The sequence below is a fragment of the Podarcis tiliguerta genome (assembly GCF_965153285.1).
Source record: "Podarcis tiliguerta genome assembly, chromosome: 10".
NCBI classification, from domain to species: Eukaryota; Metazoa; Chordata; class Lepidosauria; order Squamata; family Lacertidae; genus Podarcis; species Podarcis tiliguerta.
In genome coordinates, this window is record NC_139543.1 from 37371687 (window position 1) to 37398755 (window position 27069).

At 39.6% G+C, this 27069-nt stretch overlaps 2 protein-coding genes and 1 long non-coding RNA gene across 12 annotated transcripts in view; 2 read left to right on the forward strand and 1 right to left on the reverse strand.

Annotated features, from left to right (window-relative positions):
- Positions 1–24339, reverse strand: part of CEP290 (centrosomal protein 290) — a 46494-nt gene extending 22155 nt beyond the window's left edge. The window contains exons 1-31 of one of the 10 annotated variants that reach the window (XM_083400904.1): positions 23990–24331; positions 22671–22791; positions 22487–22564; positions 21458–21527; positions 20896–20942; positions 19667–19810; positions 18969–19022; positions 18046–18198; positions 17177–17359; positions 16783–16872; positions 16578–16700; positions 14516–14536; positions 14297–14420; positions 13237–13409; positions 12523–12685; positions 11705–11805; positions 11495–11582; positions 10812–10924; positions 9865–10437; positions 9270–9362; positions 8831–8915; positions 8380–8522; positions 7263–7427; positions 6714–6863; positions 6113–6228; positions 5487–5589; positions 4863–5093; positions 3963–4136; positions 3436–3547; positions 2634–2839; positions 1813–1964 (exon numbers count right to left, since the gene is read on the reverse strand). In XM_083400904.1, coding sequence (XP_083257030.1) covers positions 1813–1964; positions 2634–2839; positions 3436–3547; positions 3963–4136; positions 4863–5093; positions 5487–5589; positions 6113–6228; positions 6714–6863; positions 7263–7427; positions 8380–8522; positions 8831–8915; positions 9270–9362; positions 9865–10437; positions 10812–10924; positions 11495–11582; positions 11705–11805; positions 12523–12685; positions 13237–13409; positions 14297–14420; positions 14516–14536; positions 16578–16700; positions 16783–16872; positions 17177–17359; positions 18046–18198; positions 18969–19022; positions 19667–19810; positions 20896–20942; positions 21458–21527; positions 22487–22564; positions 22671–22772 — 4130 coding nt within the window. In that variant the 5' untranslated portion in view covers positions 22773–22791; positions 23990–24331. Of the gene's footprint in view, positions 1–1812; positions 1965–2633; positions 2840–3435; positions 3548–3962; positions 4137–4862; positions 5094–5486; positions 5590–6112; positions 6229–6713; positions 6864–7262; positions 7428–8379; positions 8523–8830; positions 8916–9269; positions 9363–9864; positions 10438–10811; positions 10925–11494; positions 11583–11704; positions 11806–12522; positions 12686–13236; positions 13410–14296; positions 14421–14515; positions 14537–16577; positions 16701–16782; positions 16873–17176; positions 17360–18045; positions 18199–18968; positions 19023–19666; positions 19811–20891; positions 20943–21457; positions 21528–22486; positions 22565–22670; positions 22792–23989 lie in introns of all 10 variants that reach the window. The other 9 variants (XM_083400905.1, XM_083400902.1, XM_083400906.1 and 6 more) reach the window with 9 other exon arrangements.
- LOC310658721 lies at positions 5–9309 on the forward strand. Its single transcript, XR_014502453.1, has 3 exons — positions 5–1205; positions 6767–6918; positions 9252–9309. It is a non-coding gene; the product is annotated as an uncharacterized lncRNA (long non-coding RNA).
- Positions 24340–24556: 217 nt separating the features above from the next.
- The window catches only part of TMTC3 (transmembrane O-mannosyltransferase targeting cadherins 3), a 35674-nt gene continuing 33161 nt past the window's right edge, over positions 24557–27069 (forward strand). The window contains exon 1 of the mRNA XM_083400953.1: positions 24557–24915. The gene's annotated coding sequence lies outside the window, so the exon portion shown is untranslated. The remainder of the gene's footprint in view (positions 24916–27069) is intronic.

Genomic DNA, 27069 nt, shown 5'->3' on the forward strand with positions numbered 1-27069 from the left:
GACAAGTGAAACCTATTTGCCAAAAAATACTGCAAGGGTAACAGTATTCCCTTTTTCTTTTCCCCCCAATATGCAAATAATAAAAAACAGTACTGAAAGGATATATGTTGAATGGAACTGCTGCACATTTAAGGCTAGCAGATGAAAATGTCTAGCAGATGAAAAAGCTGTTTGATTCTCTGTTTCCTGAAGACTGTTTACAGGTTGAGAATGTGGTTAAAAGCTGGAACATTGTCACAACAGCACTATCACTAGGTCCATATGCAGTGCCACATGGAATAGTTGTGTCACATACTGGGTTTTGATGCCATAAATGAGCTGTTTACATTAAGTTGTAGCCCACCACATACTGGCTGCATTCACATGCAACACATGTGGACAAGCTACAGCAAGCCTGAGCAAAAGATCTGGCTCCCAACACTCCCCCTTTCGCATTCTTCTGCAGGTCTGGTGAAAGGACATCTTCAGAGTTTAGTTTCCCTTTTAAATACTCTTGACTTAGGATTACATTTCAACCAGGTACATTTCATAAGAAGCCATTTTCAAACCCTAGGTTCTGCTGGCTTGTGAAACCATTGTTTGATCCTTGGTTTGTGCATAACGCCAAGCCAAGATTCTGTAAAACTGATACTATAACTTAGCAGAGGTCTTCTGAATACAATGGCAAAGCAGGGTTCATTTAAGCCAGGCACTTCGTTTGGGCTCATGGAGCTTCATCCATACAGCACTAAACCATGATTTCACATTACAGTCATACCTCGGGTTACAGCCACTTCAGGTTGCGTCTTTTCGGGTTGCTGACCGCCAAAACCCAGAACGGGTTGCTTCCGGGTTTTGGTGGTCGCGCATGCGCAGAAGCGCCGAATCGCAACCCATGTGTGCGCAGACGCAGGTTGAGAACGTGCATCCCGCATAGATCACGTTCGCAACCCGAGCATCCACTGTACAATGCAATCCAGACCACTATGTTAAACACATGTAGGTTTTTTTAATAGCTGCTTCCAAACATAAGATTCTATTCTGTGGAATTGTATAGGTTTCAGCTGCTGCTGCTGCTGTATCATTTTTTGTAATGTTTTTATATATTTTTTATATATTTTATACCTGCACACTCTGCCTTACAGGCCTTTTCCCACCTCGCCTGGGAAGGCTGGGCCCTGACTGACTTCAGCTACAAAAGTTGAGGCTGTTGAACAGACTCTTAGGTTGTGACATTGTTTTTGTATCTTTATTTTTGTAATTTATTATTTATGTGGGAATTTTAAATTTGGTCGTGTACTTTCTGATGTGTTTTATTTGTTGTTTATTTCTACCTTTGTTAATTTGTAATTATGTAAATATTTTCATGTCATAAGCCACTGTGAGCATGGTTTTAACTATGGAAAGGCAGAATACAAATACAATAATGCGTGTATGTTTACTCTTTTGATTATTTTATCATAAAGCTGCCTGAAAAAATGACCGATAAAATTTTAATTTAACAAAACTAGACTCCAAAGAGCAGCATGCATGCACAATTTCAACATTTCCTTTGCAAATCTTCCCCAAAGACCTCCCAATTACTCTTTAAACTTCCCCCAGGTCATAAAGCAGTTCCAGGATGAGGAATGGTTGGGTTTTAAAGTGAAAAACCAGTGTCATTCCCCACAATTTTCCCTTTAAAAGGCTTCCTTGACATGTGTGCATGCATATAAGGGCAGAGGGGGGCAGTTCTAGAGGGAAATTCAAATAAGTTTAGAAGTATTCTCCCCCCCCCCCCACCTCTTCTACGCAGGGCTGAAATCAGAGTAATGCAAGAACCTTTAAACTTACTTTGAAACTTCAATCTTGAGCTCAGTTTCACTTTTCTCCAGGTCCATAATTCGACGTCTATCTGCCTCGCTGACTGCTTTACTCACACTGCTTGACAGTTCATCTCGCAAAGACTGTTCCACTTTCTGTGCTTCAAGGTTGATCTTTGTAAGCTAAGACATGGCAGGTTTGGTAAAGATATTCAGAATCGGAACACTACATTCAGTCCAAAACAACAACAACCTATTAGTACATGGGTAGCCAACATGAATTATCAGGTGTTTGTGGCATGCTTTGCTAGGATTGTGAGGACTCGTGGCATGCACAGCTGGCTGTGACGTAGAACACCAGCATGTCTTTCCTGGGCTGAATTTCCGCCTGCTCTGACTACTTCACGATACAGGAGCCTTACAAACACTAACTACACACAATCTTGGATTCAGCTTGTGACAAACTTGCCCCAAAATGCCACTCTCTTAGTTCATGTGCCTCAAGAATTAACTGGGCGAGAGAAATGGAATGAGAGCCTTTCAGCAGAATGCACCAACATCCTGCGTATTCACATTAATTCACAGTTTATTTCTAACTACAGTTTAATGTGATGTTCGGCTTGGTCATAAAGCCATGTCTTCTAGGTGTTAGGAATTTGTCAACCTTATATGCATACTTCCCACCTTACTCAGTAGTGTCTCTCAAACAGCGCAATATCTCTAAACGCATCTAGCTCCAAGAAACTATTTGGAGAGCGGGCAGGGGAATGATAGGAGTAATTAATGATAGGAGTAATTAATGCATTTTCCAACACTTTAAGCAAACTATGTAGTCACAGCTCAGCAGCCAACCTCAGCAAACTTTGTTTCCAGCTCAAAATTACGTTCTTCCACTTGTTTTAATGTGTTCCGTAAGTGTTCATACATTCGCTGAGAGTGCTCCGCCCTTTGCCTTTCATTTAGTTCTTTCATTTCCAGCATAGTAATTTTCTTAGAAATAGAAACAATCTCACTGTTTGTTATGGCTTTTGTGGCCTTATCTGTAGCACTGTCTCCTCCTAAGAATTGACAATAATATAAATGGAAAAATTTAGTGACAGACACATTTTTAAAACAAAACAATATAAAATCTGCAGTACGGAACAGAGGCAGAAATCTTCAACTTTTTCAAAATATTTAGAACATCTTCTTTTGCATAGTTCAAAACTGGAATATCATTTATAATTGCCCTTTACCTTGTTTAGTTACTATTACTTCCCTTTTTCATCAAAGGGACTGGGTTGATCTTTTCAGACTTTGGCAGAATCTTGACAGGATTTCTCACTTCTAATACACTACAGGGGTTGTCTTTGCACATAAAACACTCTAATAACAGGTAAGTTGTACTAATGATCACAGATGCCTTTGGTGATATATTGAGATCAACATCATTTTCCTTTTTATTTTTCCCTTTAAAAAAAGTTCTAGGCTTGTGTGAATACCATTTAAGAATACTAACAAGCTTCCAACTGAATGTTTGGATTCTTGTTAATTTAAGAATAAGAAGGCTTGTGTTTCAAAATGTTGTTCAACTCTACATTTTAAAATACCAGGTTTACAGAGAAAACATGTATCATCTCATTGCAATAGAATGATCATAATACAATGCACTCACCCAATTTTGCTGTTTGTTCCCAAGCTTGTTCAAGTGTATGAAGTTTCTCTTTTGTAATTTCCAGCTCCTTGTTTAAAGACTCAATCTGTTCTTTCAGGGATGCATTTTCACGCTATATGGCATGGCAAGATGTAGCACACCAAAAACAATTTAAAGACAAATTAAAATATAATAACAGTTTAAAAACGAAACAAAAATATTGCTTTGTGCAAGCAGTGAGAGAATGTTAGACACCAATTAAAAGAAAGGGATCCATCCATACAGTGCTGTCTCCCAAGTTAAAGTGCAAGTAGCTTTCAAAAGAGATCACTACCTAAGTATATCCTTCCCTCTCTGTTTTTATAGTTAAAGCACTAGTGGTCTGTAATAGTATTTGGGAAGGACAATAAAAAGATTGTTTTCCTTTCAAATCCTGCCTACAATATTAGACAGCTGAATCTTCTGCGGGATCTGCACCACCAGCATAAAATTGAGATGGAGAAATGTACATAATCTAAAGTTATCTCAAAGTAGCATGGTAGTATTACCTCTAAGTGCTCCAAATTAGTTGTTCTTTGAACAAGCAAGTTATCTTTTTGTAGCATATCCCTGTATTTAGCAGTTAATTCATTATACTGCTTATTAGCCATTTCCAGATCATTCAGAGGCACACAATCATCCAACGCTTTCTGCAATGCTGCCATCTTGAAAGTTGCCATTTCCTGAACAAAGAAGGAAGAAACAGTCTATATGGCATTCGAAAAAGGAGGAATGCTGAAGGTGCACACAAAAATACTGCAGCAGGTCACTAGGAATATACAGTGGTGCCTCGCAAGACGAAATTAATTCGTTCTGCGAGTTTTTTCGTCTTGTGAATTTTTCATCTTGCGAAGCACGGATATGCATTGACGGTTTCCCATAGGAATGCATTGACGGTTTTAAGAAAAAGGCGCAAGATGTTTTCGTCTTGCGAAGCAAGCCCATAGGGAAATTCGTCTTGCGAAGCAACTCAAAAAACAAAAAACTCTTTCGTCTTGCGAGTTTTTTGTCTTGCGAGGCATTCGTCTTGCGAGGTACCACTGTAGAAGCCAAACTGTACTGTGAGAATAGCTGTGGCATATATTGAAAAGTGCAAAAACAGCTTGGATTTTGCAGACACTTGGAAAGAGTACATGATAAATCCTATTGAAAAAGAGAAGTATCAAGGCTCCACACAATCAGGACATCTGATCTGAGTAGGAATATGACCCATATGGTGCTCTTATGAGCAGCTTGTGTGCAACACTTGGGATTCCTTTTCAAATGTTGGGTGGCACACAGTCGGCGCTGCCTGAGGATGTGATGCTGGAAATGGTTCAGGAAGCACAACCTCACAGCTGCTTTGCATACAAAAGCGTCTTGTACACAATCGCCATGTGAGCAGAGCTGGCATGATATATAAAACATACCTTGAACCTTTGCAAACGGCCAATCTTTTCTCCAACTGCAGCCTCCACAGCTATTAACTCGGCCTTCATCTTCTCATTCTCTTTCCGGAGATGCTTCTCCATTTCAAGTACGGTTGTGTACTGCCTTGCCAGTGACCTTTCATTTACCCTCAGAACCATTATTTTTCTACTGTAGTCTGCAAATAGCCGTTTAAAGTCATCGCTATTCTTTTCAAGTGCATCTAATAAATTCTGTGGGGAGATTAAAAATGTCACTGGCACTGTGTTGTGAGTATTAACACATATTTTAAGAAGTCAGTGGCCTTGATCTAGCTAAACAGAAGCAGATACATTGGTGCATAACAGGCCTCTTCTCCCCTCCTCCCAGTCCTATGCAGTCCTGGAAAAGCCACTCCTGAGAACTGCATGAGATGAGACATGGGCATGAGAGAAATCACTGCAAATCTCCCCTCAAAAACCCTGCCAGACCCCACGTTATTTTTTATAAAATACTCCAACCTTTAGAAACAGCTTTTCAGGAGATGAAAGGGCTCCTAGCAGGAAGCAGGTGGGAAAGCCTTGTTGTCTCATGTGGAACTTGTAATTCTTGGCACCCAAGCCCATGAATATAGGATCACTACTTACATAATACTCTTTTATTTTTACATCATCTTGCTCCTTTTGATGTTCCAATCTTTTCTTTTCTTCTTGTATTTTTTCACCAGCAGTATGCCAGTGTTCCCTTTCACTAAAATAAGTAAATGGATGTTTTGTAAAACACATTATTGCAACTATTTTGTCATATTGTGCTAGGTAAAATCTGAAGTCTGAAAGTTCAGAACAAAAGATTTATAAGCTGCCAATAGAGAGGAAACAGATTTTGGAAAGAGCAAGTGAACTCTTCCATCATTGCAGAGCATGGCTGAATATAAGCATTATGTACTAGAGATGAACAATCTTTGACACCAGAATTATTAAGGGTATTTGAAACCCTTTTAATTAATTTATATTTATTTAATATGAATAAAAAATGTATTAATAAACTTTTTTATTAAGTACTAATTTATTAATTTTTATTAACAACATTAGTTTGCTGCCCCATAACTGTTCTTTAGGGGGGGAAATACAATTTTTGTTCCAAAAAAGATAAAAATACACTATTTAACTGTAGTGTTTGATTTTATGGTTGCATTGTAATTCACCTAGACACACCTTATTTATTGTAATTCACCTTCTTTGGCTACTATACCAAGATATAATCAGAATTATACCTTTGATATTCTTTATACAGCAAGCCTTGCTGGTGGCGGGCAACTGCAACTTTCCTTTTATAGTCTTCTAGCGCTTCTTCTAATTTCTTCAGCAGCTTCTCTTTATTTTCCAGTTCCTAATGATACACATCAAATTAATTGCATGACATATCTCACCTTCAATTCTAATGGATATAAAATATATAAAATGGAGTGCCTTCCTATAGCTATATGCTTTCTGAATTAAAATATTCTACAAAGACTGACCTCATCACACATATTTGTCTGTGGGAAAAGTTGCAGTTCAAGATGTAATATCAGTTTTCACCTTAAATAATAATATCAAGGTTATATAAAAGATATGCGAACAGGATTTTGTTCCTTTCACTATTACTTTAAAAACCATTGATGAGATACTGAACTGCCATGAATAAGAAACTTTGAATATAGAATGCTCTGTTTTTCATTAAAATACTGCATGGCTTTGAAACCACCATGGTATATACATACATATGCACATACGTGTGTGTGTGTGTGTGTGAGAGAGAGAGAGAGAGAGAGAGAGAATGGACAGAGGTAAACATGTTAAGATACACCCACTAGTCAGTTTTAAAGTATTTACCTGCAAAAGGTATATTAAATATTCATTCTGTGAATTTATTATGTTTACACTAGATGGAGCCATTCCTTCCGGAAGATTTACTGCTTTGAACACCACGCTGCCATCTTCTGATTGCCGCAGCAAATGGATCTCATTTTCTAAAGAGGCAACCTGAAACATATAAGCAACAATAGGGCGCAAAGAATCACTGAAAAACTTTAAATATGTTACGTATATCATTTACATGTATTGGAAAATATTGTCATTACTAGCCAGAAAGCTTACACCAAATAAAAATGTTTCCGAAGCGCCACAATTTTGAAAAAGCAGCTTTCAGTGATGGTCAGATGAGCAGCTGTTTGGGTGTGCAGAAGCTACAGCATCACTATCCGGGGCCCAGTATGCACCCATAATACCCCACACTAAAGCAGCACTCTTTCAGTGGGTCCACCTTTGTCTATCAATCAAATCTTGCATGACACATATGAGGAGCTGTGGAAAGAAACCCATGTGTACTTCACTTTGTATTGCTACCTAGGCTACTTTTGAAGGCTAAGATAGCTTGCATACCTTGGCATTTGCTTTTGAAAGCTGATTGGAAAAATTCACTGCTTCTTTTTGTGCTTCCCTCAGTTCCTTCCTTAATTCTTCATTTCGTCCTGTTAGTTGGTCAACTTGCGTCTTTAAATGTATGCTAGCATCGAAGTTTCCTTCTGTATTCTTTAATTCAATTGCCTGCCAACAATTGATTCACCATAAAAGAAAGTAAGTGCTTTCCATGAAGTTAAACTCTCTTCTCCTAGCCCTACATGGAGATACAAGTCTGGTAATTCTTCCCATGCATAGAATGCACTCTACCAATCTCCTAGATTCCTCCGTTAACAAACACACGCCAAGTTCAATTAAAACTATAGAAAGCCAAACAGTAAATCTGGCCATTTAAAGAGTAAAATATGCTATCTGCATGATGAATAAAACTGCAATGGAAAGGAATATTGCAAAGGTGTGATTCTACATATGGCAAATGTATTGTGGGGGGGTGGACCTTTTCTGCAACAGTTACTTCCATTACCACATGATTTGTATAGCGTTTTAGCACACAGGACAGACAAGATTCAAATTGGGAAGTGCAGCTTAGTTGCTTAGCCGCTGCACTACAGCAGCTTGACTACTATGCAAAGCAGATACCCCGAGGGCAGACTACAGCAACAATCCAAGCTACAAATCCCAATGCCCATGCATTTTCTTTCTTCTACTTTGCCTATCAAAGGGGGAAAGCCAACGCAGATTGGCTCTTCACACTAGGTCATGGCCCTGTGACCACTTGCTGAAGAGAGATGAGAAAGGCTCAAGAGAGATACCCCATGCCTTCCGGTGCAGACCATATCATAGTTGGAGAGAACAGCCTCCCCAGATAGCAATTATGTAGGAAGGAAGCAAAATCCTTAAATTTCAACACAAGTTTGCAAGCACCTGAACTATATTTTTGCTGCCCTTGTTGTTTCAAAAAAAATTCTACAACCCGTTCAAAGTATTTGGTAAGGATACACTTTCCCCTCCAAAACCCAATTTCCTTTATCGTCTCATACCTGTGTCATGATGTACATAAGGCAAGCAATCATGAAATCTTTTTAACGTTTTCAGCTAAACAGATTCAGCTAAGCTAAGTAATGAAATACAGACTTACATTTACTAATCGTTCCAGACTAGGAATGATTACAGCAGTTTCTCCACCTTTCACACCTGGATCTTTCTGCATGTCCTTTATAGCTTGTAGGATTTCTTTCATGCCTTCTTCAAGGTGCTTATTTTCTTGCACCAATTCTTTTACTGCAATTACATTACATATAGTTCACTTCCGCACGCTTTGCATCGGACAACTGCAAGTTCATATGTATTTCAGCTGGGTTTCTAGTTATGGTATCCACACTTCCAAGAGGAGATATTAATGAATTTTAGCAAGAGTTGTTACTCAAAACGATTTATTCAGAAAATATTTTCAAACTTGGATTCAATGTAGATACTACAAGGTTTGCAAGATTCATAAAACAAAACAACAAGATGGTGTATTTTTGCCTGACTTATTAACCATTGCTTTAGCACTTTTATTTTATAGGTAAATTAAAATTTATGCTTACATTTCAATTGAAACTTGGCTATCATGGCCCTGTTTTGTTCCAAGTCCCTGTCACGTTCCTTTAATTCTTTGGTAAGGTAGTTATTCTGCCAATAAAAACAGAATTGCCATAAAAATGTGTTTCCAGAACTTTAAAAAGGCTCATTTTTTAAACTGAGTTGTTGAAAAAATGTTAAATGAGACAAAACATCATATCTAACCTGCATTTTAAACAATGTATGACAGCATATTGCATTTCATGTATTTCAAACAAAACAGCAAGAATGTTTTTGTAATAAGGAGAGAATAATAAGAATAAGAATGTTTTTGTAAAAAGGGAACGCTACAATTTGCATGACAGTATATTCAGTCAAATTATACTAAGTTATTAGAAAAATACTTATTAGTCTCTTAATATGGACTATCATGACTTCATCTCTCAGGGGGAAACCCTGAACTACCTCAAACTCCTGGCTCCTGTGTCTGTCAAGCTCTAGCTCTGCGCTTTTATTCAGGGTATTCTTGGCGAACAAGTCTTTCAATATCTGCTCGTTCTAGAGAACAAGTAATAATTAATGCATTTGAATTTCAACTCCTAAAGACTTTTACATTCTATATGCCTCACAATTCAGTTTTAACTATTTGTAGTTGCCTTTCATAATGAGTCACAACAAGGTATCTATCAATAACACAGTCACTGCCGTTTTACTGGGATGATCTTTTTTGTAATGATGCAATGATACTAACATTCTCAAACACTTTTATGGGCGAGTACAGCCAATCTTAACACCAGACAGTGACAAATAATTGGTTTGGGTTTCTGAAGTCCCAGTCTTTGTGCTTTACTCTAGAAAGCGTGTGTGTGTGTGTGTGTGTATATATATATATAACATGTTTGCAAATGCGGCACATTCATCTGTATTACAGTGGATTAGTTTTAAATATGAAATTGTTTTACTTGGTAATCGCTTCAAGATGTTTCAAATGAAGCGATTCATAAACAAAACAAATCAATTATGGAAGGCACAAATTTAAGCACATATGAAGATGTCTCACCTCTGACCTAAGGAACATTAATTCACTCCTCAACTGCCTTATAAGACTCTCAACTCGATCTATCTGATATGTATTCATTCGCAGGCCACAATCAAGTCCTTCATCCATGTGTTCTACTGGCCATGATTCTGGAAAATAGATCTGGTCTTTCCCCATCTCTCTCATATCAGTTCTTAAATCCAACAATTTTATTTCAGAATTGTCCTTCTCATCTCGCAACAGGACCTCCTGCACTACATAGGAGGACACTGGCTTTCCAAGCAGAGAAAAAGGCAGCCCTTCCTGGAAATCCAGTGACAGGGTCTGAACCCGAGATGCTTCAGTTCTCTTCATCTGCCTTTCCTGTCTTTGTCGTCTTTTACTAGCCCTTTGTTTCCCTTGCATAGCAGAAAATGATAGTGGACAGTCTGCTCTCAGTTCTTTCGATTCACTGTAACTGACCGGACATAAAGCTGTCCCTAGCATTTCTTTAGATTGCTGCTTTACTGAGCTGTAAAGTTCCTCTACTGTAAAAGACTCGGAGCCATCACAGCTATCATTCACTTGTATCTCTGAATCAAGCTGAAAACTCAACTGAAAAGAAAAGAAAATATGCTTTCACTTTTTCAGAGAAATAAACTTTTAACACGTTCCAGATCTTCTCAATCCATTCCTCAAAGTTTCACTTTTTTCCTCTGTTGTCTCCCACAACAGGGAAAAGAGTATTGTTTTAGGAGAAGCTATGCTTTTCTTTCTGTACTACACTAATTGCTATTTACAGAATAAAGATCAGCATTCATTATACGTGAAAGCAATTAACAAGATGGCCACACATTAAATAATTTCAATATAGATTTTTTTTGTATACAATGCTTTACTTTTATTTTTTAAAAAGATAATTCAATGATACTCCAATCTAAGAAATCAGTCAAAATGGAATTCACAATGAATAAAACTTAGGCCATTACCTTTTCTTTAACCTCGTCAACGTTAACCGTACTCATAAACTCATATTTACTCCTTCTCATCTTCAGATCTTCAGTAAAGGTATCAATCAGCTGTAGGTCATCTGTATCCAATCCTACTCAGAACAAAGTTTACAAGCAGTACTTTAAAATTTAAAACAATGCAAGGTTGACCTCAGTAGCAATAAAAAGTCTCAAAAGCAAGTCATGTGAAAAAACTCTGTACATAACTTAAAAGAAAGATCTCTCATTATCTCTGAGGAGCCTACACCACAAAAACATTGGTCCTCACACATCCAACCTGATTTAGGAAGAGATTAAGGGTCTAGATAGAACACAGATAGGAACTGGCCAGCCGGGATGCCAAGATCTCACAAGAGGTAGATATTGCTTAAATGAAACAACAATTTAGCAGATCAGATTACCTAGGGAGGTTTAGCATCTCCCTCTAGATATATATTCAAAGGCAAATGCTATCATCATCTGTTTAGGACTGTCATAGAAACCAAAGACCACACTAGATTCCCAACAAGAGTTCAATGAATTTGAGAAGGATTGTTTAATTCGTTCCCTCAGCAGTACCAAAAAGTCATTATTCAGACTGTTCCAAGAGATAAACAAAGATGTTCTTCTGGAATCATCTATTGTTTGCTGCATGGCGCAAAGTAACTTCAGAGACAGCCTACCTAATGTTGCAGCTCTTCTTCCTTTCTCCTGAGCCAGTTTACGAATATGTTGTTTCAGGGCAACTCTTTCTTCTTCTAGTCTTTCAATCTGTAATGTATTCAAATGCCTAGAATTATTATTATTATTTCAATCTTATTGAAACGGTATGGAGATGAATCAACTGAGATGCTTAGACAAAAAAATCATGACTATGTCCATTTATCACTTGCCTCTTTCAGCAGGATTTGGTTTTCAGCCTTGTACTGCTGCTGTTTCAGTGCTTTGCTGTTTCTAAATTCCGTTAAATCAATCATTGTCTTGGGATCAAGACCTGAAATGTAATACATTGCAGAAATTTGTATATTCAATTAGAGGAATTCCAGTCAAGGATGATGGCCTGAGGGATCTAGGGTAGGGAGGGAATTGTCCTCCTACATTATCACTCAGTTGGATATTTTTGCTAAGATCCTCATTTAGCAAGCCACACTAGCAGCAGTCCACAGCCGTTGCTTTGACTCTCAGATCCTAGTGAAACGTTTCTCACACTGTCCCTGGTGAGAGACTACTTCTTCTGTAATTATTTGCACTTTCCACTTTTGGCACAGGGGTCATAATAAGCCCTGGATCTCTTGCTCTGAGGGAAGGTGGGGAGAGAGAGGACCCAACCTTTTGATTATATGATGTCAGATGGTCCTTCCCCACTGCCACAAAAAATTCTGCTGTCCTTGTCCTAACACTGGAGCTTCAGTGTCATGGGTTTGCTGGGGCATACCAGGGGAACAACTGGTTCCTAAAGATCCAACGCCTTTCCAGTGTCCCAACATGTTCCTAAACCAGAGCGTATGATAGCCGTGGAACAGGGGTAGTTCAGTCCCATTTATTTCACTTCCATTGTCTCCAGTGAGAATAAAATAAGGGGGAAATGGAAAAGGATAGAGCAGCACAAGAGGATCAATTGCTTTCAGTTTGCAGTCCCCCTGGTCATAGGAAGGTTATCTAAGAGCCGCTGTACAATTAAATATCTCCCAAGAGTTAACACGATACATACCCAGTCGTCCACGTAGGTCTTCATTTTCATCAAGAAAATCATTGATTTTAATTTCAAGTTTGTTAACTTCTTTAATTAATGTTTCAATTTCATGATCCCTTATTTTAATTTGCTTTTTTAAATCTTTTATTTCAGCAACAGCATCTTCCAGGCCATAAATTCCCTTAGAAAAGGAAAAGCAGATAAACTAAGAAGTGCATTAACCAAATGGATTAACCGAGAAAGATAGTAACACAAATTCACGGAAGATAAGGCTATCAAAGACTACTAACCATGATAGATATGTTCTACCTCTACTGTTGGAGACTTTTGAATACCAGCTGCTGGAAAGAGGGAAGAGGGCTGCAGCTTACAAGCTTCCCACAGGCATCTGGTTGGCACTATGAGAACAGGAGGCTGGACTAGATGGGTCACTGGCTTGATATATATGTGCATAATTAAACTTAATGAATTTTCATCTTTTCTGTGGTTCTGCTGTCATGATCACAAGACATCGACCTATTTACGGTCTAACAACTTTGGCTAATTTAATATATTCAAGGGAAGGGGCAGATCTGGCATGGACAGAAATTATAAATAAAAAAAGGACTCCAGGACAGATTTTTTCATCACCTCAGGGACATATTATTTATAAGTATGTGTGACCCACTTAACAAATTTGCTATTGTCTTCCCCATATCCTTTTAGAGTATTGTATCAAATCAAACTACATACTGATTCATAATCTCGCATTCTTTTCAGAGTGTCAATAAGTTCTTTGTCCTTCTCTCTTGCATCAGCTTCTGCAAGTTCTGCTACCATTTCAGCTTCTTTGGTTTTCTGTTCCAACATATGTAATTTCTCTTGGATATTCCCAATATGGCCCTGTTGAGCAGAAGATGACAGACCTAAAAAGATACAACAGACGTTCATAGAAAGTTGGTGAGAAACTAACTGGAAGACATACTGACAGTGAATTCAAATTAAGAGATCATAGCGAGTAACAATCAAACCTCCTTCCCATCATATATATCTAATTCAGGAAGGGGAGAGCATTAAATATTCAGTCTTGCATACAAAAGCAGGAGCTCTGTAAGAACTTGCTTCCATGCAATGAGCAGGACCAGAACTGGGTGAGGTTTTCTCCAAAGGAAGGTCAAACATCTGCAGTTATAAGGACAAACCTGCCTGTAGAATGTGTGAGACCTCAGGAAGAACGGTTTATATTCATAAACGCACCATAAGACATACAACAGGAAATGAAATATCCATAAAAGGTTCAGGCCATTGGTAGGGAACCTCCGGGCTTAATTAGATCCAGCAGGACATTTGGAATAACCAATACCTACCTCTCCCATACCTAACGTCCTCTGATGCAGACATGGGGAAAGCTTCAGCTACTAGGAAAGGAAGAATCCTCCTTCACAGCCATGGCTTGAAGTTTTAATCACCTGACGTCATATTAACTCTGGTGATTGACTGGTGGGTGGTTTGGCCCACTTGTGGAAGTGGCCTGCGGAGGACTGGCCTCTGCATGTGGCCCTCCAACTGGTTGAAACGTATCATTATGAGGCCATGCAGACATAAGGCTCCCACTCAGTAGTGGTCCACAAGAATATGTGCTTTCTTGTCTCATGCACAAAATCCACAGTATTAGTCATGATAAATGGGTTCAGCACAGACAAGAATCATGGTTAACACTAACCAAACTTGAGTCTTAACCAGGTTATAAAATCAGTTTCAAATCCAATCAAAACATATTGCTAAAGTTACACAAAACACATAAACAAGTTACTTTTTTCTTTTTGAAGTTCTCTTTTCATGTCCTCAATAAGCACTGCATTCTTTTCCATCTCTTTCGTATACTGTTCAACCTGTTCCGTGAGCAGTTTGATCTGACTGTCTCTTTCTTGCACACCCTGAAAAAATATAATTTGGTACCTATTTAATAGCACTGATAGTAAGCCATTAAGAAACAAAAGATCAATGTTAAAAGAAAAACAGAAGTACTTACAACATAGAGTTCTGATATTATCTAGAAGAACGACAAGGAAAGGCAAAAGCAGCAAAAATAAAAGCAGAGAGGTAAAAATAAAATGCACATCCTGCATCATCATAAAAACGAGGCACTTTTTTTAAAGCTAAACTCAGTTTAATTTGTACTTTGGTCCAGACAGATATTACTTACCTTATACTGTTATATGAAAACAGAACTAACATTTTAACTGCATACAACAGTTTTTTTCATAATTTACTCTAGGGTAACATATGCCAAAGAGCCACATGTTAGTTACTATGGGTGCACAGTACATGCATGTGAAGTTTCCACATTAAAATTATAGCATGAGAATTTTCCAGGGGTCCACAGGTTTTTTGGGGAGAAGTGCTACCACCCCCCCTCACTCTGCGCTTTTGGAGAAAGTACAAGCAAAAGGTAAACCAGAGGTTGCTGTTCATTGTTGAAGGCCCCGCAGGCAGGAACAGGCAAAGAAGTTGGCATGCTTTCAAATAGGGCCACAGCCCCACTGATGAATAGTGACCCTCAACTTCAGAGCTAAATGTTTAGTGTCTGAAGACCATAAGTTATACTTGAAGTGGATCCATTGAAATCAATCATCTCAGGTTAGTTTAAATTCCTTGATTTCAGTGTGTCTATTCAGTGTGTGACATAGTTGGGTATAACATAAGATTATAACATAATAAAATGTAAACATGTGAAAGAAGGTATAGTTCATGCTGGAAAAGATATATATATGTTTCAGCTAAGTTTATAGTAAGTTTTAATACATGCAGCTCATTAGAAAATGAAGCACTGTTTTAACAGATACACATTCTTGGTCTACAACACCTATTAAAATCCTAACACATGGAGAAGTCATCAGATTTCCCCTCCAAATGAAACTTAGGTTTCATATTTCATAAGTAGGAACCAGTGAGGGTGAACCAGTGAACCTACTCTATAAGTAGGAGCCAATCTGAACCAGTGAAGGCGGTGAAGGTCTAGTGTGAGTGTCTAGAGGTGGTTGGAGGATGGATGGTGGCTAACAGATTGAGGCTGAATCCTGACAAGACAGAAGTACCGTTTCGGAGGGACAGGCAGGTGTAGAGGACTCCCTGGTCCTGAAAGGGGTAACTGTGCCCCTGAAGAACCTGGTACACAGCTTGGGAGTCATTTTGGACTCACAGCTGTCCATGGAGGCACAGGTCAATTCTGCGTCCAGGGCAGCTGTCTACCAGCTCCACCTGGTACGCAGGCTGAGACCCTACCTGCCCGCAGACTGTCTTGCCAGAGTGGTGCATGCTCTAGTTATCTCCCACTTGGACTACTGCAATGCGTTCTATGTGGGACTACTTTTGAAGGTGACCCAGAAACTACAACTAATCCAGAATGCAGCCGCTATACTGGTGACTGGGATTGGCCATCGGGATCATATAACACTGGTCCTGAAAGGCCTACATTGGCTCCCAGTATGTTTCCGAGCACAATTCAAAGTGTTGGTGCTGACCTTTAAAGCCCTAAACGGCCCTGGCCCAGTATACCTGAAGGAGAGTCTCCACCCCCATCATTGAGCCCAGACACTGAGGTATTCCTCCGAGGGTCTTCTGCTGGCTCCCTCACTGTGAGAAGCAAGTTACAGGGAACCAGGCAGAGAGCCTTCTTGTTAGTGGTGCCCTCCCTGTGGAACACCCTCTCTTCAGATGGCAAGAAAATGAACAACTATATGACTTTTAGAAGACATATAAAGGCAGCTCTGTTTAGGGAAGCTTTCAATGTTTGATGTTTCAGTATGTTCTGATATGTGCTGTGAGCCACCCAGAGTGGCTGGGGAAACCCAGCCAGATGGGCAGCGTAAAAATAATAAAATTATTATTAGTTAGTATTATTAAGATTACATAATACATTGTACACTGAAAGCACATATATTGATGGCAAAATCTGTAATATCTCCCCTCTAAAACGGGGACATAAAGTAAACTTCTTCTGTTCATTGTGTTGTACTCTATACTCAATGCATAGATTTCTAATGTTTAACACAAATATTTGTTTGGTTTCTTCTTATTGGACAGAAAACTACCTGCTGGAGGGCCATAACGCTGCTCTTGTCAGCATCAAGGTGGGCCATTTTCAGCTTCTCTCTCAGAGTTAACAACATTTGCTGATACTCAATGATTTCTTCATCTTTAGAAGCCATGATTCCCTGCAAAGTAGAATATGGTAAGGTGGAAAATCTTCAGCAAAACATAAATCTTAAAAGGTAGCTGAAAGAAGATATGCAATACCTTCCATTCTTCCACTTTTTCATTCACAGCTGCCATGAGAGGGTCATCTTCTTCATTCTTTGCTTTAAGTTGCTCCATCAACTCATGCACCTGTAAGATACCATTGATATATGATGAATGAAATATGACGTATGAAAATACAAGCTGTGTGTGTATTACTCCAAATGCATTAACAAAGGGAATCAATGGTTATCCAGTTTTTACTCTATTTGCTTACTGAATCAAATACTTATTTAATGATCAATTTGTCATCACTCAGTGGTCACGCAGGAAGTGTCATCTTTCTGATTTGATCTTTCTGTTTTGGTCCATTGTATTCCAATTTTAAGGTCTTTTATAGTTGTACAGTATCTTTACTAATCTGATTCTGGAAAGAAGGTAGGTTACATTTTACCTGAAACTTATACTGTTCCTTTTCCTTTTTTAGTTGGTCCACAACAATGTCAGATTGCTGCACGATAAGCTTCATTTTATTGTACTCATCAGTCATCTTTTCCATTTCTTGCACCGATTCTTCTAGATTCTTCCTCATTTCCTGATTCTGAGCCTCTAATTTTTCATTAGCTTCAGTCAAACTCTACGAATTTAAAAGTAAAATATTTATAATGAGAAACCCATTTCAAAATTGAAAAAAGCCAGCTCTGGCAAACTCAAAAATAGACTGATAGAGCCAACCCTAGATCTAAGTAAAGTAGGATTAATTTTTACCACAAGACCACCACAACTGACAACCACTGCTGTATCCACTGAAATATATTACTCACTTACTTCTTAGCCCCAAAGCCTAAAACAAAGCCATCTGCAACATTAATAATCAAGAGATCTTAAGAGCCATATCCTAAGTGTCATATTAACGTCCATCTAGAAAAATTGGAGCTATGCCATCTTCATATCAGCAGAAGATACAAAATTCACTGAATGCTGATGTTTTAAATTATCTTCTGCTATTTTCGTGCTGCTGATTGTATCAATATACAGCAAAAAACAATCTGAATAATTTTTAATACACTGATACTTATATGCTGTTTTGGTCATTATTGTAGAAAAGCAGGATAAAAATAAATTAAAACACCACTGTAACAAATTTCTCTAGTTATTGAAAGGTGAAGTACTCCTCACAATAACCCAAATGCCTAACTAAGTATCCTTGGGACAAGAAAGACTCCGAAAGCCCACTAGGTAGAATAATAGAGTCTGAAGGTTTATATTAGATTCAAAATTCTGAAAATAAAGGCAAGACAAGGGCAACCCCTTTAAGTTTACCTGAATTTCATCTAGATACTGGACAAGCTCAAAGTTCTTTTTTGATAACTGTGACCTGTAATCTGATTCTTCTCCTCTTCGTGAAAGAAGCGTTTCTTTTTGTGTATCTATCTGTCTCTGATAGTCAATTACATCCTGACGAAGTTGTTCATTCTGCATAAGACATACAGGAGGAATTGGAAAAATTATACAAATCAAGCATTTGAAGTGTGCCAATAAATGCCACAAGTCAATGTGTGATCTACAGTATCTGAAACAAACTACAATATCATACACAAATACATCCAGTAATCCTACAAACTATTAAGCTGAATACTCACCTTCTTTTTTCTTCGCTTTTTCTTTAAAGGAAATAGAGTAGAATAAGAAAGAAAATCAAAGCTAATTAACATATAACTTAGGAAAGCTTAAAAGTAAAAAGAAGAGAGCTGTTCATAATTGGCCAGGAAACATCAAAAAGGCACATTAACAGCGTAATGCTATGGGATTTATGTTGGCAGTGGCTAATAAGTTAGTGTGAGAGATCTTTGTGCAAGAAGGTGAGGACTTCCTTTCTCCTTGCATTAGAATTCACCCATCACAGTGATTTAAATCATTCCAAATTCATGGGCCTAAATTTAAAATATATATTTAGGACTTGGATACAAGCCAGAAGTAAGAAATGATAGACAGACAGCAGGTTAGAAGTACAGTGCCTGATAAAACAGTTGTGACAGTAAGACAAAGAAAACAAGGTTATAAAGAACACCTATGAAACAGAAAATACTCCTTAGTAACACAAGTCCTTGCCACCCTACAACAGTCTCACTCTAAATTATTTAAAATACTATTTTAAACCAGAGGAGGGAGGGAGAACTGCATGCATGGGAGGAAAGGTCAATCAAACAATCATACAGGCATTGATTCCAAAGTTCTTCACTAACCTCCCTTCTCAACTTGCTGTTTTCATTTTCTGCATCCTCATTTCGAAGAGCAAGCTAAAACAACAAAATTAGTTAGCTAAGAAAATGTATCAAGTTCACAAGGAAGGCATATTTTCCAGAGGAATCAACACTCTTGGAGTACATGAATAGTAAATATTTTATTATATGTGCATAGATAGGTATATAGATACACACAAACAGACACAAGGGGAGGGCAGCTCCTGCTCGCATTTCTCATCAATTCTTCCTACCAACTACCCCCAACAAACCCTTTAACGCTATTGCCAGTCCACTTCCTTTACAACTCACCCAAAGCCCGCATCCCCTCGCAGCTCCTTAAACCCATTCAGCTGATCTCAGCCTACCTGCCAACCCACCCCCACCATATTGCCACTCCCTCTCTCCTCACAGCTTGCTCCAGTCCCAAGATCCCTCTGTACTACTGCCTCGGGGGGGGGGGGGGCAGGGGATTGAAGAGAACAAAATATTTCATCCCTTTGCCCCTACTAAAACTGTACAAGACTGCACTGCATTATATTTCTAAATTCCTGGTCTCATAGTTTATACACAACCTCTGTTTCGTGCAAATGCATACATCATTAACTTTTTTCCATTTCTATTGCTATTATTCAATACAAGTCTTCAATTTTATATTAGTCTCCACAGTTTTACAGATGTCTACTTAAAATTCTGAATACCTGTTCATTGACTTTCTTTTCTTTCTCCAGCTCCTTCTCCATATCTGCCAACTCTCTGTCTTTTTGTTCCATCTGCCTTTCCAGCTGACGAATCTCATCACGCAAAAAGCGAGTATCACGACCACCAGTAGATCGATGTGCTGCCTTAAAACACCATTAAAATTTAACAAGTTGTTAATGTGTTTCCAGTTAAGGTAAGCAGGACAGTACAGAACTGTTTTAATCAAAATTTCAACACACACACACACAAACATTTTGCATTCATTCATTCTGCACAAGTTGGAAAAGTCAGGTTATACCTGACTTTAATCTAGTATTTGTACTGCAACATATTTCAGCTTCAAAAATTCAAATGGTTTAAAATAAAGGTATGTCTTAAAGGACTAACTATGCACAATTATATATTTTTAGCTGTTTTACATTCCCACTATGTTTAATACATGAAGGAAAATCTAAAAGTGATTTTGTTATAGCGTGCAGTAGGAACTTGCCTTTGCTACATTCTAAAGGCACTATGCTACAGATGAAACCTGTGATCAATATAGCTATGATTTCGACCAATAAGGATCTGACCTTCCTACAGTTAAGCAAATTTAAGTCCTGCTTATTTCATTTGCCCTTTGAAATTGCAGGACAGCGTTTAAAAGTATCTAACTTTAAAAGGTTGAATTACACACTTACAATTTATAGTTATGTCCCCAAATGTTCTGTTTATGTTTAATCAAATAAAATAAAATGTTAAAAATAAAGACTAGAAACACAATCCTGTTCTCCTCTCCAATGTTTACGATTGGAAGGGGTTAGGATTATATGTAGTTTCCTCCCTTCCATCCTCCAGGGGGAGACTGCACAGAAAGAAAACTAAACTTTCCTCAGGCACATGGAAAGCTATCACCAGCAGTTCTTGCCAGTATGAAGCTAGGATGTTCCATAGTGGGGTTTGGGTCTCATAAAGGTGTCAATTATTGAACCCATCAAGAGTGCCAGACTCAAGCTGGCACAGCAGAAAATATGTTCTTTCCCACTTCTTCTGCCCTGGCCAGAAAGAGCCAGCAGGACTTGGAATGTATTGGTGGACTTGCTGTTCCACTCCACCACTGCCCTGCCTCTCATTAGGATTGCTTTGCCAATGCCCATAAAAAAAGAATAACTTAAAAATGCAATACATCAACTAGTACCAACAAAAAGAGAATAAATAGTATTAAATGCAACTTTATATTTTGACATACCTCTAACTCCTTTTCCAATTTCATCACTTTAGTTTTTAACTGATTTTCTGTTAGAATAAAGACACACAGAATTACCAAAATATATTTCCATAAGCCTCCAAATGAAATCCAAAATAAGATTGGTGGCAACCTCTGCTAGCATTACAATGAGAGACTTATCTGAATCAAATTTTAGTAACAACAAAATTGAAGCTATATTACGATACTTTTTGTAAATAAAAAAATACTCTTTACATAGTTCTGAAAATAATAAAACGAGCAATAGAGGAGAAATTGTGAATCACATGTTGATGGACTGTCAATATAAATAATATAAATGATTAGTGTATCTTATACTTCACAGAAAGAATACAAAAATAGGAAATGAGCTGAAAAGAAAAAATGGACAGGATGAATCAGAGGAGCCAGGCGTAATAAAGTTCAAAACACTGAACTCAGGAACTTAACTATGCTTTAACTTCTAAAGGAAGTTTCCATCATCATCTACTGACCCTGCTGAGAATTGGAAATATACAAGTATACATTTAAGTGTGTGTTACTTATCCACAAAAACTGATGCTACCAAATTTGGCTTGCTCCTCCCCAGCTTTCTCAACTTCTTCCAATGCCAGTTCTACTTCTTGATTTTTCATCTACAACAAAAATAGGAGTAAGACAAGTGCCCAGAACAAATAATTACATGTGAAGCTACAAGATTATGTAGACTAAAATAAGATGCATGTTGCTACACACAGGTAAACACAATATAAGCAAGCAGAGATTTTAGTCTGAAGGAATGCACCCATTATAAATTTCAGCAGATCATATAAACCAAGCAACAGCTATTTACAAATGTGCCCTTTTGAAAAATGACCATGCCCACTTTTCAGCTCCTGGGGGGTTGGGAATTGATCCATGCAGCCCTTAGGTAAAAAAAGAAAAAAAGAAAAAAAACAAACCTCTATACTATGCATCAGAACCAAGAAACTTTCTAATATTCACACTTGTGATAGGAATTGGGTAGAAAACTTTAAGACCCAGAAGAAGAACTCCAGGGAAATTAGACTGTTTCCTAACAGGGTTATTCAGACTAAGGACTGGGAATCTTTCAACGGGTGTACACCTTTCTGTAGACCAGGAGGACAAAACTCAAATTACTCAGGGCACTGTCACTAGCATTCAAGAGGGTTGCACTACTGCATTAAGTATGAAAAAGCATTTCTGTCACATTTTTCCTAACTGCATTTATCAACCAAAGGAACTGTAGATGGGCAGGCCAAAATGACATGTTTCACTTCAAAATTCTAATTTATCCCTGTAAAAAAACAGTAATTACCCTGTGACACAAACATCAGAACTTCCATCATAGATTAAGTGAAAAAGACTGACTTTCCACAACAAGATGGACTTTTGCCATGCTCCTGACAGGAACAACTGCACTTACTACTGTTGGGGGAACCTGCTGACTTGGCTGAAGGGGAAAGGCTGCAAGCAGAGAGTTTGCCCTAGGATGGAGGAAACAGACTCTGCATTGCTGCCTAGCCTGGAATGGAAAGCTCATGCTCATGCACAATTTGCTTCTCAGAAGTAATTAGGATGCATCAGTACTGACCCTCATTAGTGACTGAGAAATTTTAAAAAGCTGAATTAAACGTTCAGGGTTCTCATCCTTCAGATCGCTTCCATCAACCTAAAGATAAAAGCAAAATACTTTATTACTATTAAACAGTTTAATATTAAGCATTATATCCATTTAGTTTCTTCACATAAAATGCTCAATTCACTGTTCAAAATACCTTAGCCAGCATCTCCAGCAAAGTATCTGCTAGCTCCTCCTGACGAGGTAAAGAATCAGGATCTACTCTCATAACCTTCTTCCATTCTAAAATGGGTGCCATCTTGAATGTTCATTTATCTCTGTACAAAAAGAAAAAGAAAGGTATTTTGAGAAGACATGAAAATATCCACAAAGGTAGTCATTCCCTTTACAAAGATATTTACAAAGGAAGCAAAAGACATTTACAAAGATATTTACAAAGGAAGCAAAAGTTTACTAGACATTATGTTCATGATATAAACAGAAACACAAAACAGGTCATTATTAGAATCAAAACATTCTTGCTTGTGTGCTCAAGTGCTTCAGCATCATTTCCATTTTAGTTCACGAGGAGCACTCACTTATAGGAGGGGCCCTCCTGAGCATACAAGAGAGGGAACGGACAACTCTAACGGCGTAAGTGCATGGCTTTGTTGATCTCACAAGGGATTGAATACCACAACTTTAGAGTCGCTGCTAAGAAAACCCTAAAGTACAGACAGTGCCTTTTGTTTTTCATACAGTAGTTGTGAGGTTTCCACATGCCACTTCCATCCCTCATCCAACGTAGCATATCCGTCAAGTGAGGATAACATTGTAAACCATCAAACTTGCTCCCACAGGAGACCGATGATGGCTACCAGCTTGGATGGCTTTAAAAGAACACTGGGCAAATTCATGGAGAAAACCATTCATGGTTACCAGGCAGGATATGTTACTCTGCTCTGCTGCTACAGTTGGAGGCATTAGAACCAATTGCTGGGAACCACAGGAGGGGAGAGGATTATCTTACGCCAAGGATCCTGCTCACTGAATTCCCACAAACACTTGTTTATCCCCTGTGAGAACAGGATGTGGGGCCAGGTGAGCATGGCTCGGTTATTTATGTCCTTACCTGATGCGGTGGGCTCAAGTCCACACCCCTATGGTCCTGAAGCGCACACACTTTCAAGCGAGTACACCCTAAACCTATAGAGGTATATAGTTGTACCTATAGTTCACAGGGGGTATATAGCTAAGGTATAGAAGTATATAGTTATAGGTATATAGCTATATATAAAGGCATATAGTTATAGGTATATAGCTATATAGAGGTATATAGTTGAACCTATGGTTCACGGGGGGGGGGGGGAGATTAACAGATTGGCTGGTCTTTCAATGTCTACTACAAGACTCTCTAAAAGGAGTTTAAACACACACACACACAACAGGCCTTCGTCATAAACCTTTCGAAAGCGCCCCTAGACCCTCCGAAGTGGGTCAGCTGGGAAAGAAAGCAAAGCTATGAGCCTTTTTTACCCCGCATACCTAGGATGCGGAGGCTCCACGCAACCTCTCCTGCGCGCTTCGCAGTGAGCCAGTAGGTTTACTCCAGAGGAAGCGGGTCGAGGATTGCAGCCATTTGTTTCCCCAGGCAAGGAAACGCCTCTCCGCTCTCGGAGCCAAACGGGCAGCGAGGAAGGCAGCCTAGTGGCCGCTAGTCCCCCTTCGGGAGCCCCGCCTCGCCCGCCAGGTGCAGGCGACGTTAATCCGCGTTTATTTGTTCACGAAAACCTCCCTCCCTCCTTCTGGCTCGCTGGTTTCCTCAAGTCGTTCACGGAGGAGGCGGAGCAGGCCGCTGCTGCTAGGCGACGCCCTCAAACACTGCTCGCCCTCAGCCGGAAGAACCCGGATCTTCTTAACTGGAGCGAGAGCCCAGTCAAAACTCCCGCGGGACTACAACCCCCATCATGCCCCAGCCGAAGACCACAAGTTCCGGCATGCCTTGAGGTGAACGGACCGAAAGGGAACCGGGGGCGCGCTGAGGCTGACTTCCTACTGAACAAGGGCAGACTCGCTTTCCCGAGTGAGCGTGCCGGCGTGCTTGTTCACGGCATGCCGCGGCCTTCAGCAGGGAAAAGATACCGCCGAAGAAATCTTAGGCTAAAGAAGAAGGGAAAGGGCGGGAGCCACGGAGAGGACTACATATCCCAGGGTGCTCCGCGCCGGCCAAGAGACAGAAGCCGGCGGAGTATCCGCCGCTTGGAATGCCGGGGGAGGGAGTCGGGCTTCCCAGCATCCTTTGCCGAGCTCCGTGGGTGACAGAGGGAAGTGCCCGCGCGTGCGCACTTGCGGGAGGGAGGCTCCGATCGCTCGCCCCGGGTTCGGTTTTCCCTGGGAGGTGCGGCTGAAGCACCAGCGGAGCGAGACATGGCGGAGAGCGTGTGCATCGTAGGCGGACCCAGGTACAGGATCGCGCGCAGCTCTCGGGTCGGGGTTCTGAGAGAAGAGAGCGGCTGGCTCTCTGGCCCCCACGCGACGGGGACGGGAGAGGGACGGAGGGGAAGAGGCGGGGGTGCCTGGCTCTGCCCGGTGCGGCTTCTTGCGCGACTCTCGAGGAGAGCGCTGCAGTTTCCATGCCAGGTACAGGATTCAACCCGATGTAGGGATATATCGCCTTTGCTTTTGGAATTGCGCGCTGGACTTCGCGTGCAATTCAGCAGCTCCCGGTCTCCCTTAAGGTGGGAGGATGTGCTGCTAAGATATGGTCGTCCGAAGGAAAGGCTTGCAGTGTATAGCGTGAGTGTTCACACGTGACGCTTGTAAAGCCCCCCGAGTTAAGTCGTGGATTTCTTCGTGCATATGGGGGCGGGGCAGAGAGGAAAGTGCTCTCTGTGTAGAAAATAGTGGCTGCAACGAAATAGTTGCACATGCCCATGGGAAAACCTAAGTGTTTCCCAACTTCTTAGTGCACCGTAGGCCCAGCACAATCCCGTGCATCTTTACTCGGAAGCAAGTGTTTGTGCATTCCATAGGATCTACTCCGGAAGTAAGCGAGTTTAGGATTGCACCCTCAAGCCGCAGCGAAGTTAAATGGCCGCACATTACAGTAGTTCCAACTGAGTGATACGATTGGTTACATGGGGCTTAAGCGCTACTTTCTCTTACTTTCTCTGTATTTATACTGTGGAGATTCCAGTTACTGTGTAACAAGTTATGAGCAAACCTTACAAATACTGTAACGTGTGGCGTTTTTCGTTACGATGTTGATTTCATCAAGTAGATAGTATCAATGTAGAGTAAAGTGACTGCTGTTATGTTTTGTTGATATTCTACATGCAATAACATTTGTTAAGGAATGCTTTTGAGAAAAGGCTGCAACAAAACTCATTTTAGAATAGGAAGAGGGTAGAGGAAACATATACCCGAGTACACACACAGTAATTATATATAAACTTGGGTATCACTTTCGTTCCACATAGATAATTTATTAGCAAGGTTTAATGTTTGTTGGTGACTGTATCTATATTGTATCTATTCACCATTTAGAGACTTTGAGCTGGGGCGGGGGGGGGGGGGAGCCTGAAACTTTAAGGCAAAATGTGGTTCTGGCTGCTTATCCCCATCTGCAATGTTGCTTTGTTTTATTTGACCTCTTATCATAAGCAGCCTTGAGCAGCTTGAGTAAAGAACAGTCCAGTAATTGGGATGCTCAACGATACTGAACCAAAGGCATTCTAATTGTCTTCTTTCATTATTCATGTGTCCTTTTTTGTTAGCATAAGCCTGACAAGGAATAATCTGTTACATGTGAATATTCTTGGTATTATCAGCTTGTCACTTCCCAGACTCTTTAAGAACCAATAAAAAGATCATAGCTCTCTTATAAGTGCATTATTGCTTTTTTATGCTCAGAGAGAGGCTTGCATACCTTACAAACAAACATTTAAAAGCAATTAGTGCAATTCCGAATGCCAAATGGTTAGTGCAAAAGTAGTAATTGACTCTACTCCAGTTCGACAAAGATGTTTTTAATATACCATATAACTGGATGCGGTGATTCAAGCCTCGGTCCAATAGCTTTTCTATCTACTCTGTGTGAGCCCAAAGACTTCTAATTGTCCTGTGGGACTTCTAAATTTTTCTCTTCCAAACAATGGATTTCCACACCATATCACAAACTCCTTTTGAAGATTTTGGGAAGGGTTGTAGTGCAGTGCTTTGCATGCAGAAGATTTGATTGGGAATGCTCCATGCCTGAAATCCTTGAGAGGAGTTGTCAGTAGTGCACTGTAGACAGTATTGAGCAAGATGGACCCCATGGGCTGACTCAGTATGAGGTCACTTCCTGTGTTGCTTGTTTGAATTTTAAAAATGAAAGCACCATAGAATTGTACAGTTAGAAGGGAACCTGAGGGTCATTTAGTCCAACCCCCTGCAATGCAGGAATCTCAACTAAAGCATCCATGGCAAATGGCCATCCAGTCTCTTGTTAAAAACCTCCAAGGAAGGAGAGCTCCCAAGGGAGCCTGTTCCACTGTTGAACAGCTGCAAGTGTCAGAAAGTTCTTCCAGATATTTAGTTGGAATCTTCTTTCTTCGTTCTTGTAACTTGAAGCC